At 38.8% G+C, this 26,047-nt stretch overlaps 1 protein-coding gene across 5 annotated transcripts in view; it reads left to right on the plus strand.

Annotated features, from left to right (window-relative positions):
* The window catches only part of golga4 (golgin A4), a 60,861-nt gene that overhangs the window by 32,261 nt on the left and 2,553 nt on the right, over positions 1 to 26,047 (plus strand). For all 5 annotated transcript variants that reach the window (XM_057847923.1, XM_057847924.1, XM_057847926.1 and 2 more), the window contains 8 exons: positions 57 to 178; positions 1,727 to 1,857; positions 5,234 to 5,320; positions 11,346 to 11,366; positions 11,910 to 11,978; positions 14,277 to 14,352; positions 21,102 to 21,199; positions 22,913 to 22,999. In XM_057847923.1, coding sequence (XP_057703906.1) covers positions 57 to 178; positions 1,727 to 1,857; positions 5,234 to 5,320; positions 11,346 to 11,366; positions 11,910 to 11,978; positions 14,277 to 14,352; positions 21,102 to 21,199; positions 22,913 to 22,999 — 691 coding nt within the window. The remainder of the gene's footprint in view (positions 1 to 56; positions 179 to 1,726; positions 1,858 to 5,233; positions 5,321 to 11,345; positions 11,367 to 11,909; positions 11,979 to 14,276; positions 14,353 to 21,101; positions 21,200 to 22,912; positions 23,000 to 26,047) is intronic.

The following is a 26,047-nucleotide window of genomic DNA, read 5'->3' on the forward strand; positions in this document are numbered from 1 at the left end:
TGCATATGTAACCTAACCGTTATGTATTCTTTTCATTTTCCATTGTATTTCAACAGATTGGAATTAGAAGACATTGAATTGAAGCACAACTCTGAAATCAAGCAGTTAATGAGGGAGTTTAACACGCAAATAGCTGTAAAAGAGAAGGAGATAGATACAGCAGTGAAAGAAACCATTGGTAAGATAATTTTCTTAAATTGGCTTTTAACTTTGATTCTTTCTTTTGAGCAGCTTCCTTAAATGGGTGAACTTGACCTCAAATGGGAATTGAGCCTTTCTTTAATTACACCTTCAATGCATATGCGAACATGGTTGGTGTTATCTGAAAGCATCATGCAGGATCAATGGTCTGGACTAAATTAGCTGGTTCTTGTTGGTGGATGTTTTCCTTCTATTGCTCTATAGCAGGGGTCGGGAACCTTTCTGTCTGAGAGAGCCATGAACACCACATATTTTTAAATGTAATTCCGTCAGAGCCATGCAATATGTTTAAAACTAAATATACAAATAATGTGTGCATTTTATGTAATTTCAACACTTTTAAAGTACAACGTGTCTGAGTTCTTTTTAATAACTTAATTATGCTGTTGCTAATCAATCAATCAATGATATTTCTTACCATTACTGCAACTTCTGGTGCTACATAGTTTTGCTGATGGCTATGTAGTCTGGTTGATACCTGGTGGGGTTAAGCTTCATGCAGGCGTTGAGAAACTTAGGATTTTCTTTTCATGTTCACAAAACAAGTTTATCCATCGGTAGATTTTTTTTTTTAGCAAACTCAGTGAAGGACTTGAATAAATCCTCCCGTCTTGTCCCTTTCATAGTCCAAACCTTGAAATCACGCTGAACTGGGAGAAGTTGCTTACTTCTGTTGACTCATCCAAAGCGAGAGAAAAAAAACTGCTGATAAGTATGATACTCCTCGTCTTTTTTTTTCTTCTTGCCATCTTCACAAGAGGGTTTCTAAAATTAGCTGACAAATGACAACGAAAACTGAAAACGAGTAAAGTTTACTTCCTGATCTTGCGCACATCGGCTGCTATTTTCGACAGCAAAATACGGCAACCCCACTTGAACTGTGTCTCTGCCTCATCCGTGTTGCCTATGCGAGTGATAGATAGTTTAATAGACAGACACAACGACATGTATGTTTGCCACTTTCCCACTAAAAATAGTGCGCTTTTCTAGTCACCGGTGACTGTCGCCGCAGTTTTGGTAATGCAGTGCTCTCAACTCCCAACCATAGTCGGGAGTTGACCGGCGATTTCCGTGGCTCGTTCGTCGTCGCTCCTCCGTTCGGTCCTTTCTTTGGGGAGGTGGCCTAGTTTATAAAAACACATAGACGTGTCAGATGGCTTTTTATCGGAGACTTTATTAACAAAAACAAAAACCAGTGGGGGACACCCAGCCACTCAACACGGCGCTCCCACGCAACTCTCTCTCTACACTTGTCTCTGTCTCCCCTTACGCTTGCCACTTCTTCTTCTGCACTAAATTGGCAATGCTGGTCATGTTGAAACGGGACAGCGGCCCCTTGGGGATGCCGGTAAGAGCGCAAAGGAGTATAATGAAACTTTTTTTTTTTTTTAAATAATTAAAGATTGTCTGCGAGCCAGATGCAGCTGTCAAAAGAGCCAGATTTGGCTCGTGAGCCATAGGTTCCCGACCCCTGCGCTATACTGTTTCATGAAATGTCTGGTTATTGCGTTTAACTCTCTTTTAGGTAAGGCACAGGTTGTGGAGGCAGAGCTACTCAGTAGCCATCGAAAGGAAACCACACAGCTGAAGAAGGTGATTGCCGAGAGGGAGGATGAACTGAACAGAACTGTCGGGAAATATGAGCAGGTCATACAGGTACTCAGCAAATTTGTAAGCAACCATTTAGATCCATAAATATTAAGACTTTGACACAATTATAATCTTTTTTATTTTAAACACCACAATAATGCATCTCAAATTGTGTATTAATACAGTGGTACCTCAATATACGATCGCTTCGACACATGACATTTTCGACATCCGATGTAAAACTTGACTCGCCATTTGTGTCTACATGAGACGAACTGCTTGAAATACGACGATTTATGACAGCGCCACTGTTTTTTTATTTTGCCGGAAGACTGGCGCACGGCGGATTTGTGAGCGAAAACATGGGTTCCAAGGTTAGTGTAGGTGGTGAAAAAGGAAAATGGTGACACTTACCATTGAATTGAAGATGGAAATGATAGAAAAATATGAGCGTGGTGTGCGCATCCGTGAACTGGCTCGAAAATCCGGCTGTAGAATATCTACGATCTCGACGGTCCTCCTCCGACCTCCATTAGCTAGTCTTTATAAGCAGGGGTGCACATATTTTTTTTGCCCAGGTTCTCAGAGGAGGACCTGGAGATGTGACTTGGTCCTCATTGAGCTTGAGAGCCGACCCGCCTGATCCGATAAAATTATGACAAGCTTTACTTAGAGCCAATTACCTTTAATTAATTATATAAACAATTAATGCTTGATTAAACTTAAACTGGCACAACAAAATTGCCATTACTTTGAAGTGAAATGTAAAGAAATAAACATAAAAGCACAAATTCAAAATAAAGGGCATTCATATGCGGCTCCCACATTAACTCCAAGCCTTTGTAAAAGTAGGATGTCCTCCTCATAAAAGCTCATTGAACGTGCATGTTTAGCTTTGTGAAAAGCGAGCAAAAAAACATTTGTCAGTGCATGGCGCTGTTCTTCAATAACTTTTTTCCGCCATTTGTCCATAGGGCGAGTGGGGTCCTGTCTGACATCGATAGTTTGCTTAATTGCCACATGCTCTGTTTTTTTCATGCTTTTCAAAGTTTGGATGGCTAAAATTCTTTGACCCAACATAAAATACGCTGCTCTTATTAACGACATTGGGATTCTCACGGAAAGAGTTGAACCACATTTCCGTTCGAGCATCATTTGCTTCTAGCCATGGTACCTCCTGCAGCCACTTTTCAGCAAAAGTCCTTTTTTCCGGTAGCTCCGGTGACGTCTCTGTCGTCTGTCTTTCTTTTGACGGGGGCTGGGGAACACGGATATAATTACTCAGTGGGGCCTGCCTCTGACATTTTGAGAAGTGATTTTCTCGCGTCTACCGCAAATACAGTTGTCAGCCATCGGTACGCAAAAGCGTATGGAAGCCGTTGAGGGCCAGCGCGTTTGTCTACGTCAGTGCTTCTCAATTATTTTCTGTCACGCCCCCCCCAAGGAAGAAAAAAAAATTTTCGCGCCCCCCCAAACTCTCTGCCGCCAGTGTAAATAGTATCATTTGTCTATAAAATTACTATTATAAATACGCATCTGCCTAACATTGTGTCCTTTTTTTCTAATAAAGAAAAAAAGTAACATAGATCAACTTATAATAAAGTATAACTTTATTAACATTGTTTTGTTTGTAACAGAGAAGACTTGACGTGCATCAATTTGCCTGAATTAAAAAAAAAATTCACATCCAAACTAAAAAATACACTCAAGGTACATTTTTGACCATTTGATACAGAAAAATAAAATGTAATAAAATCAGTAAATAATAACAAATTAAAATTGATTAGAAACATTCACTCATGAGAACAATGTGCCAAAAAATCTGACCGAAAAAACAAATCTGAATAAACGAGAAAAAAAAAAGTGTCCTTGGACAGGAGAGTTTTTATTTTTGCTGCTCACAGTATTTACCTCCTTTGCAATGGTGTGGAGTTATTTTGCAATTAGCATGCTAACAATGCTCACTGGTTTACTGATATAACACTGACAAAGCAGGACGATTGTTGGCAATATTCGGCACGTTTTCACTGAAAAAATGAAGCGGCATAACAATGAGATTGGGGTCTAATGTCTTTAAGTGGCGTCTTAATTGATTTGGCTTCTGGCTGTCTGCTATAATTATTTTTAGACACAGTAAACAGTGGTCTTTCATCATCACCCACTGTATTAAAAGTCAAAGCTAAAAGGCAAACGGCACGAAAAAGGCGCATTCACGGCGGTCGAGGTAGAACCGTAGGTGAGGGCGGTCGTCGTGACGATCCCAAGCCGAAAATGGCATTTCTCGGGCGGCGACGTGAGAACCGGACAAGACAGTGGGTCGCTGCGTGAGTGAGTCCGGTCGGAAAACGGCTTTCGAAAACGGCTTTCGAAAACGGCGGTGGCACACTGCTCTTCATATCTGTTGTCTGTGTGTGCTGAGTGCTCTTCCTTAGTTCAAAAATACTGCGCGCACTTTGAAAATGAGAGCGCCACTGCCACGTACTGAGTGGATGTGCAAGTACACTTTATTCCAGTACGACAAAAAAAAAAAAAAAAAAAAAAAAACATGTTCCCCGAGGTCACATGTGCCCCCCCTGGCATCGCTCTGCGCCCTCCCCCCAGGGGGGCGCGCCCCACTATTTGAGAAGTACTGGTCTACGTACAGTTCGCATGCGCGCATGCGGACCACTTATGTGCACCCCTGTTTATAAGTTAAGGTGACATTTATTTTTGTGGTAACATCACCAATGAACTCGCCGGGCTTCTAATCATTTATTCCATCAACTTGTGCAACACAACACGCCTACTGTCCGCCGCAGTCGACGGCAGCAACAAAACATTCAAAGAGAAAGTAAAATCTCTACCACACTCTCTATCTCACTGTCACGTCAGCCACGTGGTGCGTTGAGGTAGAGCACGCAAAAAACGTCCGCCACCTTAGAACCCGATTTGTTACATTATTACAGGAATTCTTATTATTTATTATAATATTATCCTGATTTTTATTTATAATGTATGTGTTTTGCTATTTGTAATTGCCATTTGTAATAGTACCAGCAGTATTTATTAAGGATTTAGTGTAGGTTTTTGGGCTGTGGAACAAATTAATGGAATTATAATGTATTCTTATGGGAAAATCCTGCTTTACATATACCACTTCGACTTACAAACAAGGTCATGGAACGAATTAACATCGTATGTAGCGGTACCACTGTACTTACAAAATGTTTTAAATTATACACCTTTCATTAATATTTATCAACCTATTTGTCCATCATTTACAGCCCTCAAGTTGATCGTGTTCCAAAAGTGTTTAACTGATTTTATTCCAGGCAATAATAATGATCAAGATGTCTTAGAGGGTGGGAGTTTTCAATAAAGCAGTGATGTGATCAACATATTTGAGTGATGATGCTCCATTGATACATAGGAAATGACTCAGCAATTGTTGGTGTTTTTTCAGAGTCGAGAGGAGGAGATGGGGACCCGAGTGTGGCAGGTCCAAAAAGAACTGGAGGAGCTGCAAGCGAGGAGCCACAACACTTTAGAGGTACTTCACTATTTCAGTGCCATTGACAATTATATTCGTCCAATCATGTGACTCATTTTATCCTTTGGCTGGGAATTAAATTTGTTTGGCAGTAGTAGACATCCAATCTATTTTAAATGGGAGTTCAAATGGATTGGATGTCTGTCGTTGTTTTGTGACCTCCTCTTGCTCTTTAAATGTTGAAATTATATAAATTTAAGGAAGACAATATAGGTGCTGTTTATGCTTAAGTCTTCAAAATACATTTACTGCGTGTTAAAAGTTAACAAACAGTTACAATACAGTTTCCTTCAAGTTGGGAAACAATTTACTCTCATGCTTCACTCGGCTTAGTCTTTCCCGCCTCAGTCGTGTGCCTTCTCTCCAAACTGTACCGGAAGCTGTGGAGTTGGTATGAATTGCTTAGGAATGTTCTTTTTGGAAAACAAGAGATCGAAACGCAGAGGCCAGATTCTGTCCCTGCTCTTAATTATTAGTCTGTGAGGTGACTCAAAGCAAGGGCCTCATTCAGCAACACTGTCATCCAAGAAAATGCACACTGGAAAGAAGCCAGGTAGGACAAAAGCACCTCAGGGAGATAATTGACCCAGGTGATGTAGTACTTTGAGAGCCAAGTTCGGATTCCTCTATCTTTACCACACAATACACAATAATTTTTTCTCTCTATGGGATGTTTCCTCAGTGAGGTAATGGTTTTATGTACGGATTGTGTGGGTTTATGGTCAGGGGGTCTTCCCCCTGCAAAGTGCCTCAGAAACCATTCATCATTAAAAGAGTGGGTCAGTGTGTCTTTCCGCTTAGACGGCACACCGGCAGTTCATTGTCTATCAGTCAGTTCCAAAATATGCCATTTAGATATTCCTTTAAGGAGAATGCAAATAAATATCAATGTTGGTGAAGGTCTGGAGTAGTTTAGTCACAGACAAAATTTTAGCAGGAACTCCATCCACTTACAGTGGTATGAAAAGTGTCTGAACCTTTTGGATTTTCTCACATTCCTGCATAAATCACCATCAAATGTGATCTGATCTTTGTCAAAATCACACAGATGAAAATACTGTCTGCTGTGTCTGCTTTAACTAAAAAAAAACCCCAAACATTTATATGTTTATATTTTAATGAGAAGATGGCATGCAAACGACAGAAGGGGGAAAAATAAGTAAGTGAACCCTCTGCCTAAGGTGACTTAAACAGCAATTGAAACCTATTTTTACCGTACCTTTTAAGTCAGGTGTGTGCCCAATCACTGATGAGTGGTTTAAATCGACCCTGCCCACTATAAAACACACACCCGGTAAAAAAAAAATGTTTTGATAAGAAGCATTGTCTGATGTGCATCATGGCTCAGTCAAAAGACCTGTCTGTAGACCTGCGATCAAGGATTGTTGATTTGTATAAAGCTGGGAAAGGATGCAAAACCATCTCTAAAATTCTGCATGTTCATCAATCAACAGTCAGAGTAGTTGTCTACAAATGGAGAGAGTTTGGCACTGTTGCTTCTCTCCCAAGGAGTGGCCGTCCACCAAAGATGATGCCAAGAGTTCAGCGCAGAATACTCAGAGAGGTAAAAAAATAAATAAATAAATAAATAAATAACCCTAGAGTGCTGCTAAAGAAATCACTAGCACAGTCCAACATCTCTGTGAACACATTAACTATATATAAAACTATGGCCAAGAATGGTGTTCATGGAAGGACTCCACAGAGGAAAAAAATAAAAAACATTGTTGGTCATTTAATGTTCGCAAAAAGGCATTTGCACACTCCACAGAAGTTTTATATTGATATTATTTTATTGATAATATTTTGTGGACTCATGAAACCAAAGTTGAATTGTTTGGGAGTAACACACAACGTCACGTGTGAAGGAAAAACGGAACAGCTCACCAAAATCAACACCTCATCCCCACCGTGAAGCATGGTTGAGGGATCATCACGATTTGGAGCTGTTTAGCTTCCTCAGGGCCTGGACAACTTGCAATCATTGATGGAAGAATGAATTCCAAAGTTTTTCAGGGTGTTTTGCAGACAGTTGAAGCTAAAAAGAGGATGAATGCTGCAACAAGACAGTGATACAAAATACAAAAGTAAATCAACTTCAGAATGGTTTCAGAAGAACAAAATACACGTTCTGGAGTCAAAGTCCAGACTTGAACCCCATTGAGATGCTGTGGCATGACCTGAAGATAGCGATTCATGCTAGACATCCCAAGTATCTGACTGAACTACAGCAGTTTTGTAGAGAAGAATGGGCCAAGATTAGTCCTGATTGATGTGCCAGACTGATCTGCAGCTACAGGAAGCGTCTGGTTGAAGTTTTTGCTGCCAAAGGGTGGGCCACAAAATATTAAATGTGATGGTTCACTTAGTTATTTTTCCCCCTTCTGTCATTGTTTGCATACTATCCTCATTAAAATATGAAAACCTATAAATGTATAGGTGGTTTTAGTCAAAGCAGACAGTTTTTTCATCTGTGTGATTTTGACAAAGATCAGATCACATTTGATGGTGATTTTATGAAGAAATGTGAGGAATTCCAAAAGGTTCTGATACTTTTTCATACTACTGTAGAAGCCAAAAAACTCAGTGATTTTCATTGAAGATAAGATTTTTGGAAAATTGATCATGACAGTGTGCTTGGGTTTTTAAAGTAAAAGCAGCTGGTTCTTTAAAAAGAAGTCTGTACATACTCAGGCGCCGGATGTTGTTTGTGTGTGGGACTGTCTGCAGTTGTGACACTGAATTGAGGATTTACAGCTGCAGAATAGGGCATTTAGGAGTGACTTCATGTCTTGTCTGCCAGAGTAGAACTTGAATCCACTGTTGTTGATGTCAAGACAATTATTGTCCATCATTATTCTTAAAGTAAGGTTTTTGATTAGATTATTATATGCAACTAAATGTTGGTTCTGGCATAGTATTATACATTGGAATATTAAAACAAGCTTTATTATTTCATTTTCGTTTTATTTATTAGTGCTCCCACTGAAATGAAAAAGATGAAATCCAATGCGAAGTGGAAGACATTGAACATTGTATTTCATTCAGACTAAGCTTCAAATTGTGTTTAAATATTTAAATTTCAAAATGTTTAGAATAGTGCTGTCAAATTTATCGCGTTAATGGGCGGTAATTCATTTTTTAAATAAATCACGTTAAAATATTTGACACATTTAACGCATGCGCGGAATGACCTGCCCGTGCATTGCCTTAAACAGATTACAATGCCGCCGGTTTTTTGCTCATTGAGAGCTAAGAGGCCGAGAAAGGCAGTGGACACATGCATTCATTGGTCCGCGCCGTTTATTGGCATAAGCTTCGGCAACTCCTTCACAACAAACATAAGTATCATTTAGTGAAAGCACAACAAAACTAATATTCCTATCTCTCAAAAAAATAATGTTCAAAAAACGAAAAGCTGGCATTCCCAATCAAACTAGCTAAGCAAAATACACATAAAACTTACTCAGACTTTGGTCAAACTCTATTCAAACATTTTGTTTAGCTCAACATATACACCGGATGGCAATATTTAGTCACAATATACTAACTACCAGTGGTCTCGTATATTGTGAAGCCAGCACTCAAATGAACGTGAATCACAACAGACCCAGTCTAGTCTTTGTCGAGGGACAAAACATTCATTGGCTTGATTTCTAAGTGATTTAAAACTCACCATTGACACCTTGTGGTGTATTTCAATCACTATCTTACGTAGTTAAAGACACTGTGGAAGAATGGCTGTGACTTCACCGCTCGGCGACGTCAACAATGGCGAGCTACTAGTTTATTTTTTGATTGAAAATTTTACAGATTTTATTAAAACAAAAACAGTAAGAGGGGGTTTAATATAAAATTACTATAACTTGTTCTAACATTTATCTTTTAAGAACTACAAGTCTTTTTATCTGTGGATCCCTTTAACAGAAAGAATGCTAATAATGTTAATGCCATCTTGTGGATTTATTGTTATAATAAACAAATACAGTACTTATGTACAGTATGTTGAATGTATATATCAGTCTTGTGTCTTATCTTTGCATTCCAACAATAATTTACAGAAAAATATGGCATATTTTAGAGATGGTTTGAATTGCAATTAATTACGATTAATTAATTTTTTAGCTGTGATTAACTCGATTAAAAATTTTAATCATTTAAAGAGCATATGACACGAGAAAAAAAGTCTTAAATGGCATTATTATGTGAATTTGAATCATATTTTGAGACGATTCGACAATACACAACAATTTAGCAAAGCACAGATGACGAGAAATTAGTCTTTTAATCTGCCGGTTAGCCACGCCTACCATTATAGGGCTTTAGCGTCCCCAACAGGTGGATGACGTCAGCAGTAGACTGTGCTCATCGGTTTTACTATTCAGCCCATTGAGGGGGAATTATTCAGAACGAGGAAAACGCGACGAAGAGAGCCGCAAAATGTCATTGTTTCAGTCTCTCTACTCCAATATTTTTACAGGATATTCTTTTTATCCAAGTATTTTTCCCCAATAGCTATATAAATGGCTTGAGAAGGACCAGTCAGCCCGTCGAGGGGGAACTATTCACAACGAGGAAAACGCGACGAAGAGAGCTGCAAAATGTCATTGTTTCTGTCTCTTTACTTCAATATTTTTACAGGATATTCTTTTTATCCAAGTATTTTCCCCAATAGCTATATAAATGGCTTGAGAAGGACCAGTCAGCCCGTCGAGGGGGAACTATTCACAACGAGGAAAACGCGACGAAGAGAGCGGCAAAATGTCATTGTTTCTGTCTCTTTACTTGAATATTTTTACAGGATATTCTTTTTATCCAAGTATTTTCCCCAATTGCTAAATAAATGGCATGGTCATGACAAATAACAGTCTTGTGCTGAATGGTATATGAAATAATAAAAATGCATTTATTCAGGACGACATGGCAAAATTACTCCATAATGGTCAAAACTGTCGACTTCACCTTTACTGTCGCACCTCCCGAACGATATTTTATGACTCCTAAATCAGACATATGTCATTTCCCTTCCCCGGCTTCGGAGAATGTAAACAAACCAGAAGGCGTGATAGCTAGCCGACATGCTAACCCGAACCGAGTGATGTTTCAAAGTCTTCGAAGCGGAAAATCACACATAACTATCCTGGATTATTTGACATGACGACCCGGTTGTCGATTGTCATTGCGGATCGGCAAACCGCCCGGCGGAGAGCAATTTACAGTTCGTTCCCCGGAGGAGGGTGGCTGGAGTTGTTGTGCAGCTAACGTGCTGCTGCTAATGAGCATTAGGAGAGCTTTTTACATGCCTATCAATGATCAAACGTAAGTAGTCCTTCATTTAAAGAAAGTTTGTAGTGTTTACTTTGTAATCGCTGTATTCGTATTTGACATAATACAAAACAAGATGTTTACTCACTTCCTCGTAAGTCCAGTGGTCCCACAGTAAATATCCACGGTGAATGGGAACCTTTTGAAACTCCAAAAAGGCGCATACGCCTCTCCCTCATTCAGAATGATTTTTCTGCAGCCGTTTGGCTGGCGTGATGCGAAAAATAAACGTATTAATCCGCAAAATCAGCTGAATCCTTCTTCCTCATACACAACAGTACACTGTAGTGTGAAGAGGACGTCTTCTACCGTACATGTCACAGCGCCCTCCTCCTCAATGCAAGACCGAAGCCGGAAGTCACTCATTTTCATGGCGCGGGATTAAAAAAACTAAATAAAAATAGCGATCGCTTCCACACACATCCAAGCGGCCCATATCTTTCAGGGGCATAAAATACCGTGTGTATTATGAAATAAACTTGCTTTTACGTGTCACAGGCACTTTAAGAGTCCTAGTTTCGAACAGTGGGCCCAAAGTGTTATGTAAAATGCAACAAAACCTCAATAATGACCTGATATTTTAAAAATGACAATTGACACTTAGTACATTTTACAAAAACCGCTTTTGTTATAACATGCACACTCTTATTCAGTTCAATTATTATAAGCTAAATATTTTTTTCTCTTATCTTTGAAACAGATGAGCCCTGAGGAACTGCAGGTATGTACTGTATACTGTCCATGCTCATGTTTTTCTTACGGTTTTAGGCCCTTTTTAGACCTCATATATGAACATGTCTTCATTTGACACGATTGTCAGCCTTTTTTGCCACATCAATATGTGGTTTTACATTTCCACAACATAATGTGCTCCTAATTTCACTATTTATCATTGGTGTGAGTTCCATGGTTGTAGTTGTTTTCATCCGACAACTTAATGAATAGTTAAACTATCTTTCCAATTTTAAAAACATACTGGTAGTGAGATCCTGATCCAACTGAACTCTTTATTACAATCCCTAATTTAAACACCATGCATTGTTAGATGGTTTCATGTTGAAGATTTTCTATTTCTGTGGTAGCTAAAACAATGAGAGGCTATGTAGTTGCTGCATCAGTTAAGGTTAGATAACTTATTTCCAGGTTTGAGTAGATTGAACTTGTAGTGTTTTCCATTTGATGAATAACCATGCATGTCTTTGCTTCCTGCTCCAATGTAAGTCATTTAGCTCTCACTGAGTCCACCTCTATATTTGCCTTTTAGGTGCAGCTGGCTGAAAAGACAACTTTGCTGAGCGAAGCTCGACTGAAGGAGCAGGGTTTTGTTGAAAAGGTGACTGCTAGGGGTGTGACAAAATATTGAATTGGTGATATATCGTGACACTTTGGATCCCAAAAGGTTATCGATATGCTTCTGCCAAAAATCGATACGTCGTAGTGTCGTAGTAAAAAAGGTGTTAATGTTTAAAAAAAATCCATTTAAAAAAATTAAGGAACCAACAAGTTCCTACCAAAATATTCCACCAGATAGTGTCTCTATTAACTGCCATTTGTTAAAATTGGCGGCGCTAGACGCCCAATCCAATTAGACTGGGAGGGGCAAATGAACCTTCGATCATTTAAAATCAGAGCTTTCGCAGCCAGTGTTTCTGATTTTTGGGGCGTTTTCAGGTCACTCCCAGTTGACTTCCTATGAATTTGGGGAGATACCTGTTCTGTAACCCCAAAATCAACACAAAGTCACCCTGAAATGCCCCTAAATCAGTGCTTCTCAATTATTTTCTGTTACGCCCCCCCCCAAGCAAGACGTAAATGTTTCGCGCCCCCCCAAACTCTCTGCCGCCACTGTAAATAGTATTATTCATCTATAAAATTACTATTATAAATACGCATCTGCCCAACATTGTGTCCTTTTTTTCTAATAAAGAAAAAAAGTAACAGATCAACTTATGATAAAGTATAACTTTATTAACATTGTTTTGTTTGTAACAGAGAAGACTTGACGTGCATCAATTTGCCTGAATTAAAAAAAAAAAAAAAAAAGTCACATTCAAACTGTAAAAATGCACTCAAGGTATTTTTGACAATTTGATACAGAAAAATAAAATGTAATAAAATCCTTAAATAATAACAAATTCAAATTGATTAGAAACATTTACTCATGAGGACAATATGCCAAAAAATTTGACCGAAAAAACAAAAATGAATAAAGGAAAAAAAGAGTGTCCTTGGACAGAAGGACAGTTTTTATTTTTGCTGCTCACACTCAGTATTACCTCCTTTGCAATGGTGTGGAGTCATTTTGCAATGAGCATGCTAACAATGCTCACTGGTTTACTGATGTAACACTGACAAAGCAGGACTATTGTTGGCAATATTCGGCACGTTTTCGCTGAAAAACAATCAAGCGGCTTATCAATGAGATTGGGGTCGAATGTCTTTAAGTGGCGTCTTAATTGATTTGGCTTCTGGCAGTCCACTATAAATATTTTCAGACATAGTAAACAGTAGTCTTTCCTCATCACCCCACTGTATTAAAAGTCAAAGCTAAAAGGCAAACGGCACGAAAAAAGCGCCTTCTCGGCGGCCGAGGTAGAACCGTAGGTGAGGGCGGTCGTCGTGACGATCCCAAGCCGAAAATGGCACTTCTCGGGCGGCGACGTGAGAACCGGACAAGACAGTGGGTCGCTGCGTGAGTGAGTCCGGTCGGAAAACGGATTTCGAAAACGGCGGCGGCGCACTGCTCTTCATATCTGTTTTCTGTGTGCTGACTGGCATTGCTGAGTGCTCTTCCTTAGTTCAAAAATACTGCACGCACTCTGAAAATGAGAGCGCCACTGCCACCCACTGAGTGGATGTGCAAGTACACTTTATTCCAGTCCGGCAAAAAAAAAAAAAAAAAGAAAAAAGCATGTTCCCCGAGGACACATGCGCCCCCCCTGGCATCGCTCTGCGCCCCCCCAGGGGGGCGCGCCCCACTATTTGAGAAGTACTGCCCTAAATCAACAGGAAGTACTAAAAATCAGCAGCAAATGGCTTGAAATGCCCTCAAATTAAACTCATTGGACACTACGGCGGTCAATGGTGAGCAATCTTTTAGAAGTGGAAGGGTTGGCATTCGTTCATTCGCTGCCACACTCCAACTTCAAATAGATTGGACATCTACTAGTGATAAACCCATTCCAATTCACAGCAGAAGGATGGAAATAGTTAGTCTTTCTGTTACTGAGTTGTTTTGTAGAATATCCTAGAATGATTTCCTGACCAAAAGGTTCCCACTCATGGTGACTACTGACTATCTGGACAAACATGTACACTTTCACCATGGATGAGTGATCAGCAAATCTCGTGCAGTGTGTTCCCATGCATAACTAAGTGGCCACCAGCAAGTCTCTCCTGCTGCATCAACCTAATTACTGCACATCTGTGTACATTTTATTTTTTACCCATATAAACAAGCGGAGCAACGCCTCCCACAGTTTCTCTCCCATGCATCATCTTTCTCACATCCCCAGGGATGCTACCACAAAGTGCTACTCATTTGTCCCACTTACCAATTAAGCTAATGGGTAGGCTTAACCTGCTAAGGTCTAATGACTTCTTCCATGATCATTTCTGTGCTTGTTTTTAGATTCACTCGCTTGAGGACAAGATTAAATGTTTCCACCGGAACACAGTTGTAACTCATCTGGGGAGCACATACAAAGGTAACACTGTGAATCACTTAGTTCTGCTTCTTGAGTACACCACCCCTTTTTTTCCCCCCCAGTAATACAAAGCTTTTGAAAATGATCTGCAGTACCCAGACTTGAGCATATGCATATAAGCTTATCTGTTCCCGGCCATGATTACTCACACATCAGAGGGGACTCAGGATGTGCGGAGGTAGTTCATGGGGGCGTTGTGGCATGTAGCCACACGGTCTGGTTTAGCTATTCATAAGAGAACAATATATCCAAGTGTGATTGAGGCCTCAGATGAGCTCTGTGGTTTGAGCTAGGCTTTGGTCAAGGTTAGTGTTAAGGCAGATTTTGACATATTGGATGTGTAGCTTAACCCCATGGGATTGTAAATCTGTGCCATATCTTCATGTACAAGGTATTATAAACCTATCATGGGGTGAAGTGAATTACCCTCTCCTTTTAAATGTTTCCTGCTGCTTCTGTAATAAAGTGAAGCTGCTGTCAGAAGGTGAAAGGTGGAGGGGTGTCTGTGAAGCAGCTATACTCTGAGATAATGACTTTTGCAGGTTGTGATTTTAATTATTTTACACAGCATTGTGACTCTGTTCTTAATGCCATTATTTTCGTGACAGACTTCATCAGAGCCAACATTCTGGGCCGTCCGACTTTTTGGCTTAATTGATTTATTATGCTTATATGAACAACAATCTAAATTACACAAACTAATATTTAGTGTATGTAGTCTTTAGACAACTGCGGCTTTTTCATGCATCCAAAATTCCTAACATGCATATCATAATAATATGTCTCCCAATGTGACAATTCACTTAACGAATGAATGCTTAGTGTATACGGATCTGCACCAAAACATTATCATTTCATTGCAATATGCATGAAACAAGACTATAGATGATAATTTAATAGTTCTTGTATTGAATTAGGTAAGGAGTCAGGAACAATTGATATATTCCATAACTTAATAAAATATTGACGATCTCTTCAACAATGACCCCATTTTGCAAGTCAAACTTATGTTTTCGTGCAGTGGGATAATAACATAGTGTCTGGGGCATTGTGGGGTCAGGAGGACCAAGGCAATATGGAATTTATGGTCAGCCATAACTTCATGCCAGGAGATCAAGGGGGTGTTTGAGTTTGTCTGACATCTCTTTCCTGCCCTTCCACCTCTCAGACCGTCTCTCCACAGGCACACACAAGCAGTTGTCTGTCAAGAATTCCCAGGAATGTAACGCATTTATTGGAAGAGGAAATGAATAAACAATTCTGTAAAAATTATTAATGTTAATTAATTAATGGTATTATGTTATTAATGTTATTAATAATGTTAATAAAAAATTTTTTTAAAAAAACAGGAGCATCAAAAAACTGATCAACAAGATACCAGCATTTGCAATGTAATTAAAATAATTTGATAACCACTTATTTCAGTAAAATTGTCGATTTTTTTTTTTTTGAAATTGTAATCAGACTTTGTAGACAATATGAATGTTGCAGTCTCAGGGGCCGTTTACATGGTGACGTTGCGACACCGAGACACAACTATTGTGTTGCGGAATGGCTTCGCTTTTACATGGTGACGCTAAAAACGGATAGCGGAGAACTTTTGATTCTGGCCTGCAAAGCTAAACGATTTGATTGCTGGGATAGCGCCGCAACCATTTGTATGGTGGAACGTTCTCGCGCCGATGACGTCAGCACTCGTACACGTCACTTTAGGCGTGCGCAGTCACCGCAACTAAAGATTCAAAACAGCAAACATGGTGGAACGTCAGCTTTAATTTACTTTCTATAATATTTTTAGTTTAAATATATTTTATGTTCGCTTTTTTGTTGTCGTTTATGTTGTCGTCTTGTAAAACCATACTGCCACCTAGAGCCTGGCATGAATACTACAACGTTTTCACGCAGAATTGCGACATCGTTCGAATGGAGATGGAACCAAGACCGAACCATGTACATGCAAACATGAAATTTGTCGTATTCTAGGAGCTTCACCATGTAAACTGCCCCTCAGTTAATATTCCAAATAAACACAGAGCGAGCAAGCGAGTAGCAACTGAGCTGCAGTAATTTTTGATTTGTAGTCAAATCTGTTCCAGTAGTAAAAGTGTTCGCACTTCTTGCCAACAATGTGCATTCATTGATTTTGTAGGTGTAATGTCATATACCCTTAGGCCAAGAATTAAAATGCTCTTTCAGCATGTTCACGCTGAGCCTGGACCTTTATTTAGTGTTTAATTTGCAGCCGTGCCACTGTGAAAAGTGCCCCCATTAATTTGTTGGTAGAGAAGCTGGGGCTCTTACAAGCTAAATTTGTAACGGCTTGGAGCATGTCATTGGATTATTACCGGTAGTTTCAGGCAGTGGTTTATGAAGTACTCACTTTTCTTTTTTTTTTTTTTTTTTTACTTAAAGCGGAAATGTGAACTAAGGTTGGGCAACCATGTTTTTGAATAATATCAATGGCTAAACAATTATAAGCATATTTTCATTATTTTTTTTAACGCAACCCTTCCAGATTCTTTGTTTAACCCATAGCAACGCCCTTGACAACGAAAATGCTTTTCTTCTGAAATCTTCGGAAATTACGTCACACCGGGAAGTGCGAGGGAAGTCCGACATACAACAGCATTGTTTGTTGCATTGCTTCTCGGTAAGATGCCACGGTGGTGTGTGGTGATGTTTTGTTCTCACTCAAACGAAAAGTTGTACGAGTGGCAGAAGGATAGCAGGGCACGTAAATGGACATCTTTCGTTCGCACGAAGCGAATGAATTTCACGCCATCATCGAGTAGTGTTTTCTGCTGCAAACACTTCGAAGATGCCTGCTTCCTTAACCGGTCTGCTTATGATCAAGGATTTGTCAAAAAGTAAATGTGATTTTTGGATAGATGACTGATGACTTTGTCAAAGCAGAGTTGCCAACTGTTTTGGAATGAACAGTATAAGCTAGCGACGTTAGCCGAAAGTTAACTCGTGGCAATCCCCGATCATAGTTGTTGTTGCGTTCGCTAGGTTAAGCGTGTTTAAATTGTACGTCATCTACGATCTTGTCCGAAAGGGTTAATCCACTGTCAATCGGGAAAGGGGTGTAGATATGCATATAAGCGGGTCGGCGTCGCGGTAATTCACAGTCACTTTGCCGTAAGAGACACACACCGCCGGTGAGTTTGTGCACATTTATTTGTATTATGTATTTCCACCTTCATGCTTCAAGCATTGCATTGCATTTGTACGGTTCGGCGTTTCTTTCACGGTGATTGCTTGATAGCCTTCTAGTTTGTGTTTTACGTACGAGAGCTGCTGACAGGTGACGACAACAAGCGTTTTGATTTTAATTTCTGGCAGCGAATCAGCGAGCGCGCAGGTCACAGAGTGAATCATGGGAAATGTAGTCTCTGGACAACACTGAAGTGGTGCTTTGTAATCTGTTCGCTTGTGTGAACTACATTTCCTCACGCCATTAGACGCCACTTCCTGCCGAGAGCCCCAAGCTGTGTTCGTACTGTTAGCTCCATGTGTAAATAAAGAAACAAAGTTGTCAGCACGTCGTGTGTTCGATACATTTGTCAACAAAAAGCTCATAAAAAGACACTATGCACGATCCGTTTAAGAGACGCTGGAGTAGTAGGAAGCGAGGAGGAGATCAGCGAGAAGCAAAACTTCGCGGTCGAATGTGGCGGCAGTCCGCTATTATTTTGTTTTCTTATTGTTGCCACGATAAAGTGGAGAAAGTCATCAACTAGGCACATTGTTTGCATCCTGATTAGCGTCTGGCTAATACATGTTAGGTCCAACCTAAAATTCCAACGTCCTCTTCTTCCTCCAACTCTTCAAAATCTTGGCTCTCCTCCCTTGCACTCTATCTGTCGCTTATATCGCTGCTTGAATCATTGTTTGAAGGGCTTTGTATGGCGGCCGTATGGAGCGCTGCCATCGCTGTTCTCGGTGTGACGTATCACTTCCGAGTTCGTCCCCTTTCAGGCTCAAACTTCGGAAACGCGATTTTTTTGGTCAAATATACAACATATAAATTATTTTTTCATGCTTTATTTGTTGGACAATATTTAATTACTTTAATTGTGACCCTATTTGGCATATTATGAAAGTACTTCACATTTCTGCTTTAAGTACATGTATATATATGTATGTATGTATGTATATATGTATGTATATGTATATATGTGTATATATGTATATATGTGTGTGTATATATATATATATTCGAGAATGAATATTCTTTCTTCAAAGTTTATTATTGCTCCCATCGTTGATTCATTGGGTTCAATCTACAAAGACACCCACCGACAATTTGGCTACCAACCAGTGTTGTTTTCGTCAACGATGACGATAACGAAAATATTTTGTCAACGGACAATTTTTTCATGACGATGACGAGAGTATAGCGAGTGTTTTGGCAGACTAAAAAAATAACGAAACTAATGCCAAGTTTTCATCTGACGAGACGACAACGAGACGAAAATGCACAATTGTTTCTGTCACACGATCAAAATGTGTGACATTTTTTGTATCGTTAGCCTGCATCACTGCAGCATCTGGTTGTGTCACTCATGTGATATGCTGCTGCTTTCCAGTCTCCAGGCTTGCACACACGATAACTAGAGGTGTGCAAAATTTCCGATTCTTAGATTATTCGCGATTCGGCCGTGGAAGATTCGAGAACGATTCACAAATATCCAAATTCCGATTATTGAAATATGCCAAGTAAAGCGTAAGTACAACACACTCAGCGCGCCGCGCGGTCTTGGGGACAGTGAGGAACGGAGCGAGAGTAGCTAAACATCATGCTTCTCGTTACCCGGCCCTTCGGGTAATGCCAATGCTCAACTCACGGCTCTAGCTCAACTCATGCCAAGAGATCAAAAAAACACAACAACATACCTGACTGCTGCCGAAAAGCTGCTACAAAGTACATCCACATAATGTTACGATAGATATCATTTATATAGGACTAGATGCAATATAGATTCGGTAGCGTTAGCAGCACATCTACAAAAAGCTAGATGCGGGCGTTGTAAACGGCCGCCATCTTAAAGCAGTACACTTCCCTGCAAGGCTGTTGTAGCGAACCTTCCAAGCAAACCTAATTAACTTTTTATCTAAAATACTCCTAAATCGGTAAAATATTGACTTGAATCTATCTTTAAAATAGTTTTAAAACTTTAACATGTCGAAAGTAGACAAAAGGGAAATTAAGGAATAACGGGAGAAATTTTAACAACTTTAACGGTTGATTCACAACATTAAATTAATTGAATGTAATTTAAAGCTGCTGATATAGAATGGGGACTGGAGTTTTTTTTACTTACTGTTATTTTTGTATATTTTTTTACTGCTATATGTTAACTTGATACTGAAACAATAGTTTGGTTTAGCCTGAGAGTATTTTGAACAATTTTGGAACTAATGTACAAAACATTTAAAAAATAAAAAAAAAAAGGAGGGGGGGTGCATCAGTAATCGTTTTATAATCGAATCGGAGCCTCTGAATCGTAATCGTAATCGAATCGTTAGGTGCCCAAAGATTCCCAGCTCTAACGATAACGATTTTTTTTTTTCTTGGCCAGAGTATGCAATGTTGCTTTAGCCCTTCAAGGTCTGTGCTGAGTGATCATCACACGAAATGTTAACTCATAGCGTTAGCATACCATTCGCTTTTGGGTTACCATTCTGCGAATGCTAAATTGCATGTGTCCTCTTAAACTATCAGACAACTTTTTTTATTTTTTATTTTTTCTTACATTAAATAAAAACGTGGATAGAATTAATTGAAAATAATGTACTGTTTTCCTGGCAAGTTTGTATTATCAGGAAGATGGTGTTGTCCTTGTAGATGCAACAATATGTGATCATCTGTCAATGTTCATTGAAAACAGTTGGAAACCTTTATCTTTGGAGTAGATTTTTTTAATTTTCCGGACGAAAACATTTTTCGTAAAACGTCAACTAAAACTGGACGAAATTTGTCCTGAGTTTAAGACAACAAAAACTAGACGAAGACCGACACAATTTGAGATGACTAAAATATGACTGACTAATAAGTATTATCGTCCAACAGACTGACTAAAACGAAAATTAAAAGGGCTGCCGAAAACAACACTGCTACCAACTGCTAAAGAGAATATGAGACAATATGTAAAGAAAGAACCGGACTGCTCACTTTTCTTTAAAATTGTGCAGAATGGAAAAAACAAATAAAATTGACTGCACTGAAATCAGAAGCTTAACAAGCTAAAAAAAAAAAAACTCCATTATTTAGCTTAATGGCTGATTGCAAGCAACTATCGGGTGCATACCACCACCTACCCTACAAGATTGTGCAGCACCCATTCTGAAGACACACGGCTCTTTGTTGGTTTTTAATTGGTCAATATCTTGTTCACCTGCCTGATCTTGCTTGTACTTGCTTTGCTGCCTCTCGTGTTCCCTTATAACTGCACGGGGCATATCAAATGTGCCGGAGGCATGAAACCGAAACTTTGAATTCACAATGAGGAAAAACAAACAAAAATAACGTGGAGTGCAGGTGACAAATTGAAATTCGTGGATTTAAATTACAGATATGTGCTGTAAATTGTAGTCAAGTAAAAGTAAAAAGTAACACTTCATATTTGTACTCAAGTAAAGTACAAATACACAAAAATTTACTTGTGTAAAATAACAAAGTACTTCGTTATATTCCACCACTGTTCTCGGACATATACTGTATTCACTTGACGTTCTCTTGACAGATGCTGCACTCCACAAATCTGAACCCCTTTCAGAGGCCACTGAGTTGGAGTACCTGAAGAAAGTCCTCTTTGAATACATGATGGGACGAGAAACAAAAGTATGATGTCTTTCTTTTTGTTCATAATTGTGTACAAATAATATCAATCAAAGTCTTTTTTCATCGCTCAAAAATGTTGCCAAGCTGAGCTGTTGGCAATGAGATGTTATTTCCTTGTTTTCTCAAAGTGTGGTTTGTTATATTTTATGGATCTATTAAAATATTTGAAATAACCCAAACCATTCACAACTGCGGAAGCTATAAAATGTGGAGATTAAAAGCACTAAACAAAGAATTAGATGAATTCTTCTAGTTCCAGTAGTTTACCTTTATTCATTGTGGTAAGGAAAATACAGAGTATTGTGTAAACTAGTTATTCAGTAACAAAGCATATTTATCGTATTAATTTTGGGGCATTTTTTCAGTCACTTCATTGTTAACTCCTGTTTCATTGTTATTGACGGGGCTAGACATCCAATCCATTTTGACTGGGAAAGAGCAAATAAAGAACCGTATTTTTTTTTTTTTTTCTCCGATTAAAATTTTTTTCAGTTTTCATATTTTTGCTGGCTTGGTCTGCATTTTCTGCATTTTTTTTTTCACTGTTTGTGCGGGATTTTTTTTTTTTTTTTTTTTTACCTTTAATTCTGGCATTTTTCAGGTTTTTAGACTTAGGATTTTTGCTATTTTCCTATTTTAGATTTTTACAGGGTGGGGTTGCATTGATGTGAAGGCATTTCTGAGTCACTTCCTGCAGGTTTGCAGGCTTTTTCACATTGGAAATTAATGTAGTCATTGGAAATAAATGGGGATATTTTCATCAAATTTTGGTAGAACTGTACGTTTTGGGCAAGAACTGAATATAACCATGATATAACTTTTGTGTGCCTTGATTTCCATTTTTTTTTTTTTCCCGCGTAAATTATGTGAATAGGATATAAAATGCAGGACGAGATACATTTTGAAATGTGAAAATTTTAATATTTTTGCCATTAAAATGAATGAAAAATAAACGAGCCCCCCCCCCCCGTTTCTAAAAAAAAAAAAAAAAATGTTTTTGCTGTGACTTTAAACGTGTAGACAAAAAAATCAAAACAACCTGTTTCGTGTGAATTTTTGGGATGTTTTGAAGTTTGAACTGAGCGAACCGTTCAAAGCCCGTGAACTGTGTGGCGTGCCAAAAAATTTGAATTATTATATTAATATAATAACCAGTAATTTTCATTTCAATCTGCATCTGTCCAGTTGACACAAAGGTGCTTGGTGATGACAGTCTGCAGAAACTTCTAATTGACATTGATCTCCTTAATTAACAGTGCTGTTGACATGGTCCTAAAATCAGCAGGACTTTCCCGGCACCTTCCAAAGAACATTACTACTTACATTAATAGCAGCATGGCAGTATTGTGTGCAGGATGTCCTGTAGCCAGACTGCGAGCGCATATGTGTTGCATGACGCACACATTTAAAGACACGCTGGCCTTGTTTATTGTTAGCGAAGCAGTTGGGTTCCTCAGTGCAGCAGCCCTGTTCCTGATTATTCCCGTGTTTATGGTTTATGCACCCTGGCAAAAAGGCCTGCTGTTGATTATGCGCGTAAGGTTTTTTTTTTCTTTTTAATCGGCTAAGTTTTTTGAGACTGCATCACACGGAGAGTTAATTTTTTTTCCCCCTTACATTTGAAAAAGATCATGTTTAGGCATTTAATGATGTCTCACTAAAAATCCGTCGAGTTTTAACTTACTGTTTTTCATGTTTATATTTGACTGACAGACGATGGCCAAAGTGATAACGTCCATGCTGAAGTTTCCTCCAGACCAGGCTCAAAAGGTTTTGGACAAAGAAGAGTCCAAAGCAATGGTAGGATGAATATATTTATGGTTTTAAACTTCAACTGATAATGTGTCTAATTTGTGTTCAGTAAATGTTTCATATGTCAACTGTAATGACGGTACAGCAAGACCTCCACAAGGACAGACGAAATTGTACACCAAGCCATATATATGTAAACATTTGTTGTATATCTGTCAATTGTGGTAAGTAACAAAGTATAGATACCAAAATACAAAATGGAGGGAACGTTAAGCGCCGTCACTGGCAGGTAATGAGTTAAATGACTATGAAAGCAGGGACAACAGCGACACAGAGTTGGTGGTAGACAGCATTAAGAATAAAAATGATGAGCAAGATATTTTAAAGTTGTTGGCAAACAAGGCATGGGCATATATATTATCCTGGCGGCGGGTATTTTGCTATAGTTTCACCAACCAGAAGCTCCTGAGGCCCATGCTAACAATTAGCGTGAGACTGCCAAGGCGTGTGTACTCTGTACTTGCCCATGAGTTCATGGCAAATAATTGACGTCCCATCTGTCATATCTGTGTGTTCTTTCTGTGATTGGTTGTCCCCTTTTAATTATAGTGTGAGTACTTTTGATGAACATTTGAATGCCAAATATCTGAGGGGCAAAACATATGGGAGGCGACGTCACTTGCGTTCAATGCATTTTCTATGGAGTGAGCACGACGAGGCAAAATGGCCAAGTGTCTTGTGGCGGAGCGACACGCGACGTTCGTGCAAGTGACATTTCGAGCTCGTACACGTGCACACGTGGACCAGGTACGCGTTATGATAAAATAGGAAATTGTTCTATTTCTGTCGCTGTTGCTTGGCACTACAACCTCAACCAATCAGCAACAGATTTATTGATCGATAAATCACTTCTGAGGACATCGGCCAGCCCAGAAATTGACATCCACATGCCACACTTTGTCAACATTATATGGCGGAAAACTCAGACAAGACTGAAAAAGCAGTTTCTGCTCTTGCACTCCTCTTTAAAATAAACTGCTGTATTTTAAGCCGAAAGAACTGTTGTGTTCGATAGAACAATATGTCAATATGCTGCAGAAGCAGATTCATGGCGCATTAAGCCCCCGAACTATTTTTAATTTGTCCATTTACCCTGGAAACCCCCATTTACAGACGTCGCCCAACCGCTTTTGTTTCAACCCAGCCATAAAACGAAGGTAATTAATTACATTTATTATTCAAAATATCTGTCATTTTTAACTTGGAATCATTAGTTGAATTCTAATATTTAATTAAAAAAAAAAACCGACTTTAAAAAAGTATTCACTCGCAGATTTTAAACTTTTAAACAAATTACGGTACAATGAAAAAAAATGGTGTCTATAAAAAAGTCACGGATATCTACCTCATAACTATCGCTTAATTGTTAGTTTTTTTGTTACGGTCACATTTTCTCCGATATGTTAGATGATAAATAATCGATCCAAACAAAGAAAATTTGCGGGGGAAAAAAAAAACGTTTAAAAGGGTATATATATGAAAAGGAATATCTCGACCACTCTTTGATATCTGAGATTTTTGCATCGCGACCCTTGTTGAATTACCATGTTTCACACATAAAATCTGCTGTGGCCATTCACAGCTGTCGCTTAACATTCAGTGATACATGCTACATGGAGTTTTTGAATCGAAACAAGGTAAGTACGCTATAATATCTCATTAAAGTCATGGCGTCTTTAATTCTGCTCTTTCCTGCTCTCACCTCTAGATAGGGTTTTGCTGTTTAAAATTGTTTGTTTGTTTTTTAAATGCCCTCCTGTTTAAAATTTTTCTTCCCCTAAAAAATTAAGATTTAAAGCTTTCCAATAATGTATCACACATGCATATCGGACAATTTTGAAAGTTGGTGAAATTGGGGGTCTCAGAGTGGAACTTCAGGTCACCCGAGTGTTTTCCGGCATATATATGCCGTCTTTCTGCAGTACTGTCAAGAGCCTGTTTTTCTTTATCTATAATTGTGGTGCTAATTGGAAAAAAAACCTTTGTCCAAATTAGTTTTGACTTTTACTTGGACTACAAGATGTTCGGTGTCATTTTTTTTTTACCTCAACCCTCACAACTTTTCAGGTTTTATTTAAACTCAGCAACGGTGAAGGTTGCCATAATGCAGATTTAGATAACGGACATACTGCTTTTAACTCACTGGCTCTAAATCATGGATGTCCTATGCAGGGAGCGACGCAAATTGTTGCTTTTCTGATGAATATTTGTATGCGCAAGACAAAAAACGAAATGCGGAGTGCGAAAATGAGTCCAAATGTAGTTTTTGTGTAATATTTTTTTCTCACTGATATCATAACTTATTGTTTGGATGGCATAATTTTGTACATCTTCTGTTTTTTCCATAATGTGAAATCCATGACTGAATAAACCTGTTTTTTCCTCTTGTATGTACAGAAAAAAAAAACACTTTGTCAACATGGAGTAGCGTATCATTTTAGCAGTGTACGAACCGCACGTACTTTATGATACCTCTCGGCATGATTTCCGGGACATACATAAGTCGCTTGCTGCTACAGTTGCATCGTGCCTCGTGCGTTGGCTTTCATCTCAACGGCGATGACTTTCGCATTTCACCATCGCTCATCGCCTCCCTGCTGTCCATTACAAAACATTTTGCTGTAAATTTGCTTTGTGATAGGTAGGGATGTAACGGTACACAAAAATCTCGGTTCGGTACATACCTCGGTTTTGAGGTCACGGTTCAGTTCATTTTCGGTACAGTAAGAAAACAAAATGCAAAATGTGCTAGTTGTTTATTACACACCTTTGTGCTTTCAACAATAGGAACATTAGCCTATACAAAGCTAGAATTCTGCTCAAAAAGTAGCGGGTATTTAAAGATAATTCAACAACAATTTGCCTTTCAGACCCCGCGTATTGGTCTGCTTTCTTTCTGAAATAAAGAGGAAAAAAGAAGTCCTGTGCTCAAGAGAAAAGCAATCCCAATGACAAAGATTTTAACATGTATTTTACAAATGAAATGGCTGAATGAATCATTTTTTTCCTTATGAACGGTTTTCAAAAGCTTTATTA

Source organism: Corythoichthys intestinalis, chromosome 10 (genome assembly GCF_030265065.1).
Source record: "Corythoichthys intestinalis isolate RoL2023-P3 chromosome 10, ASM3026506v1, whole genome shotgun sequence".
Taxonomy (NCBI): Eukaryota; Metazoa; Chordata; class Actinopteri; order Syngnathiformes; family Syngnathidae; genus Corythoichthys; species Corythoichthys intestinalis.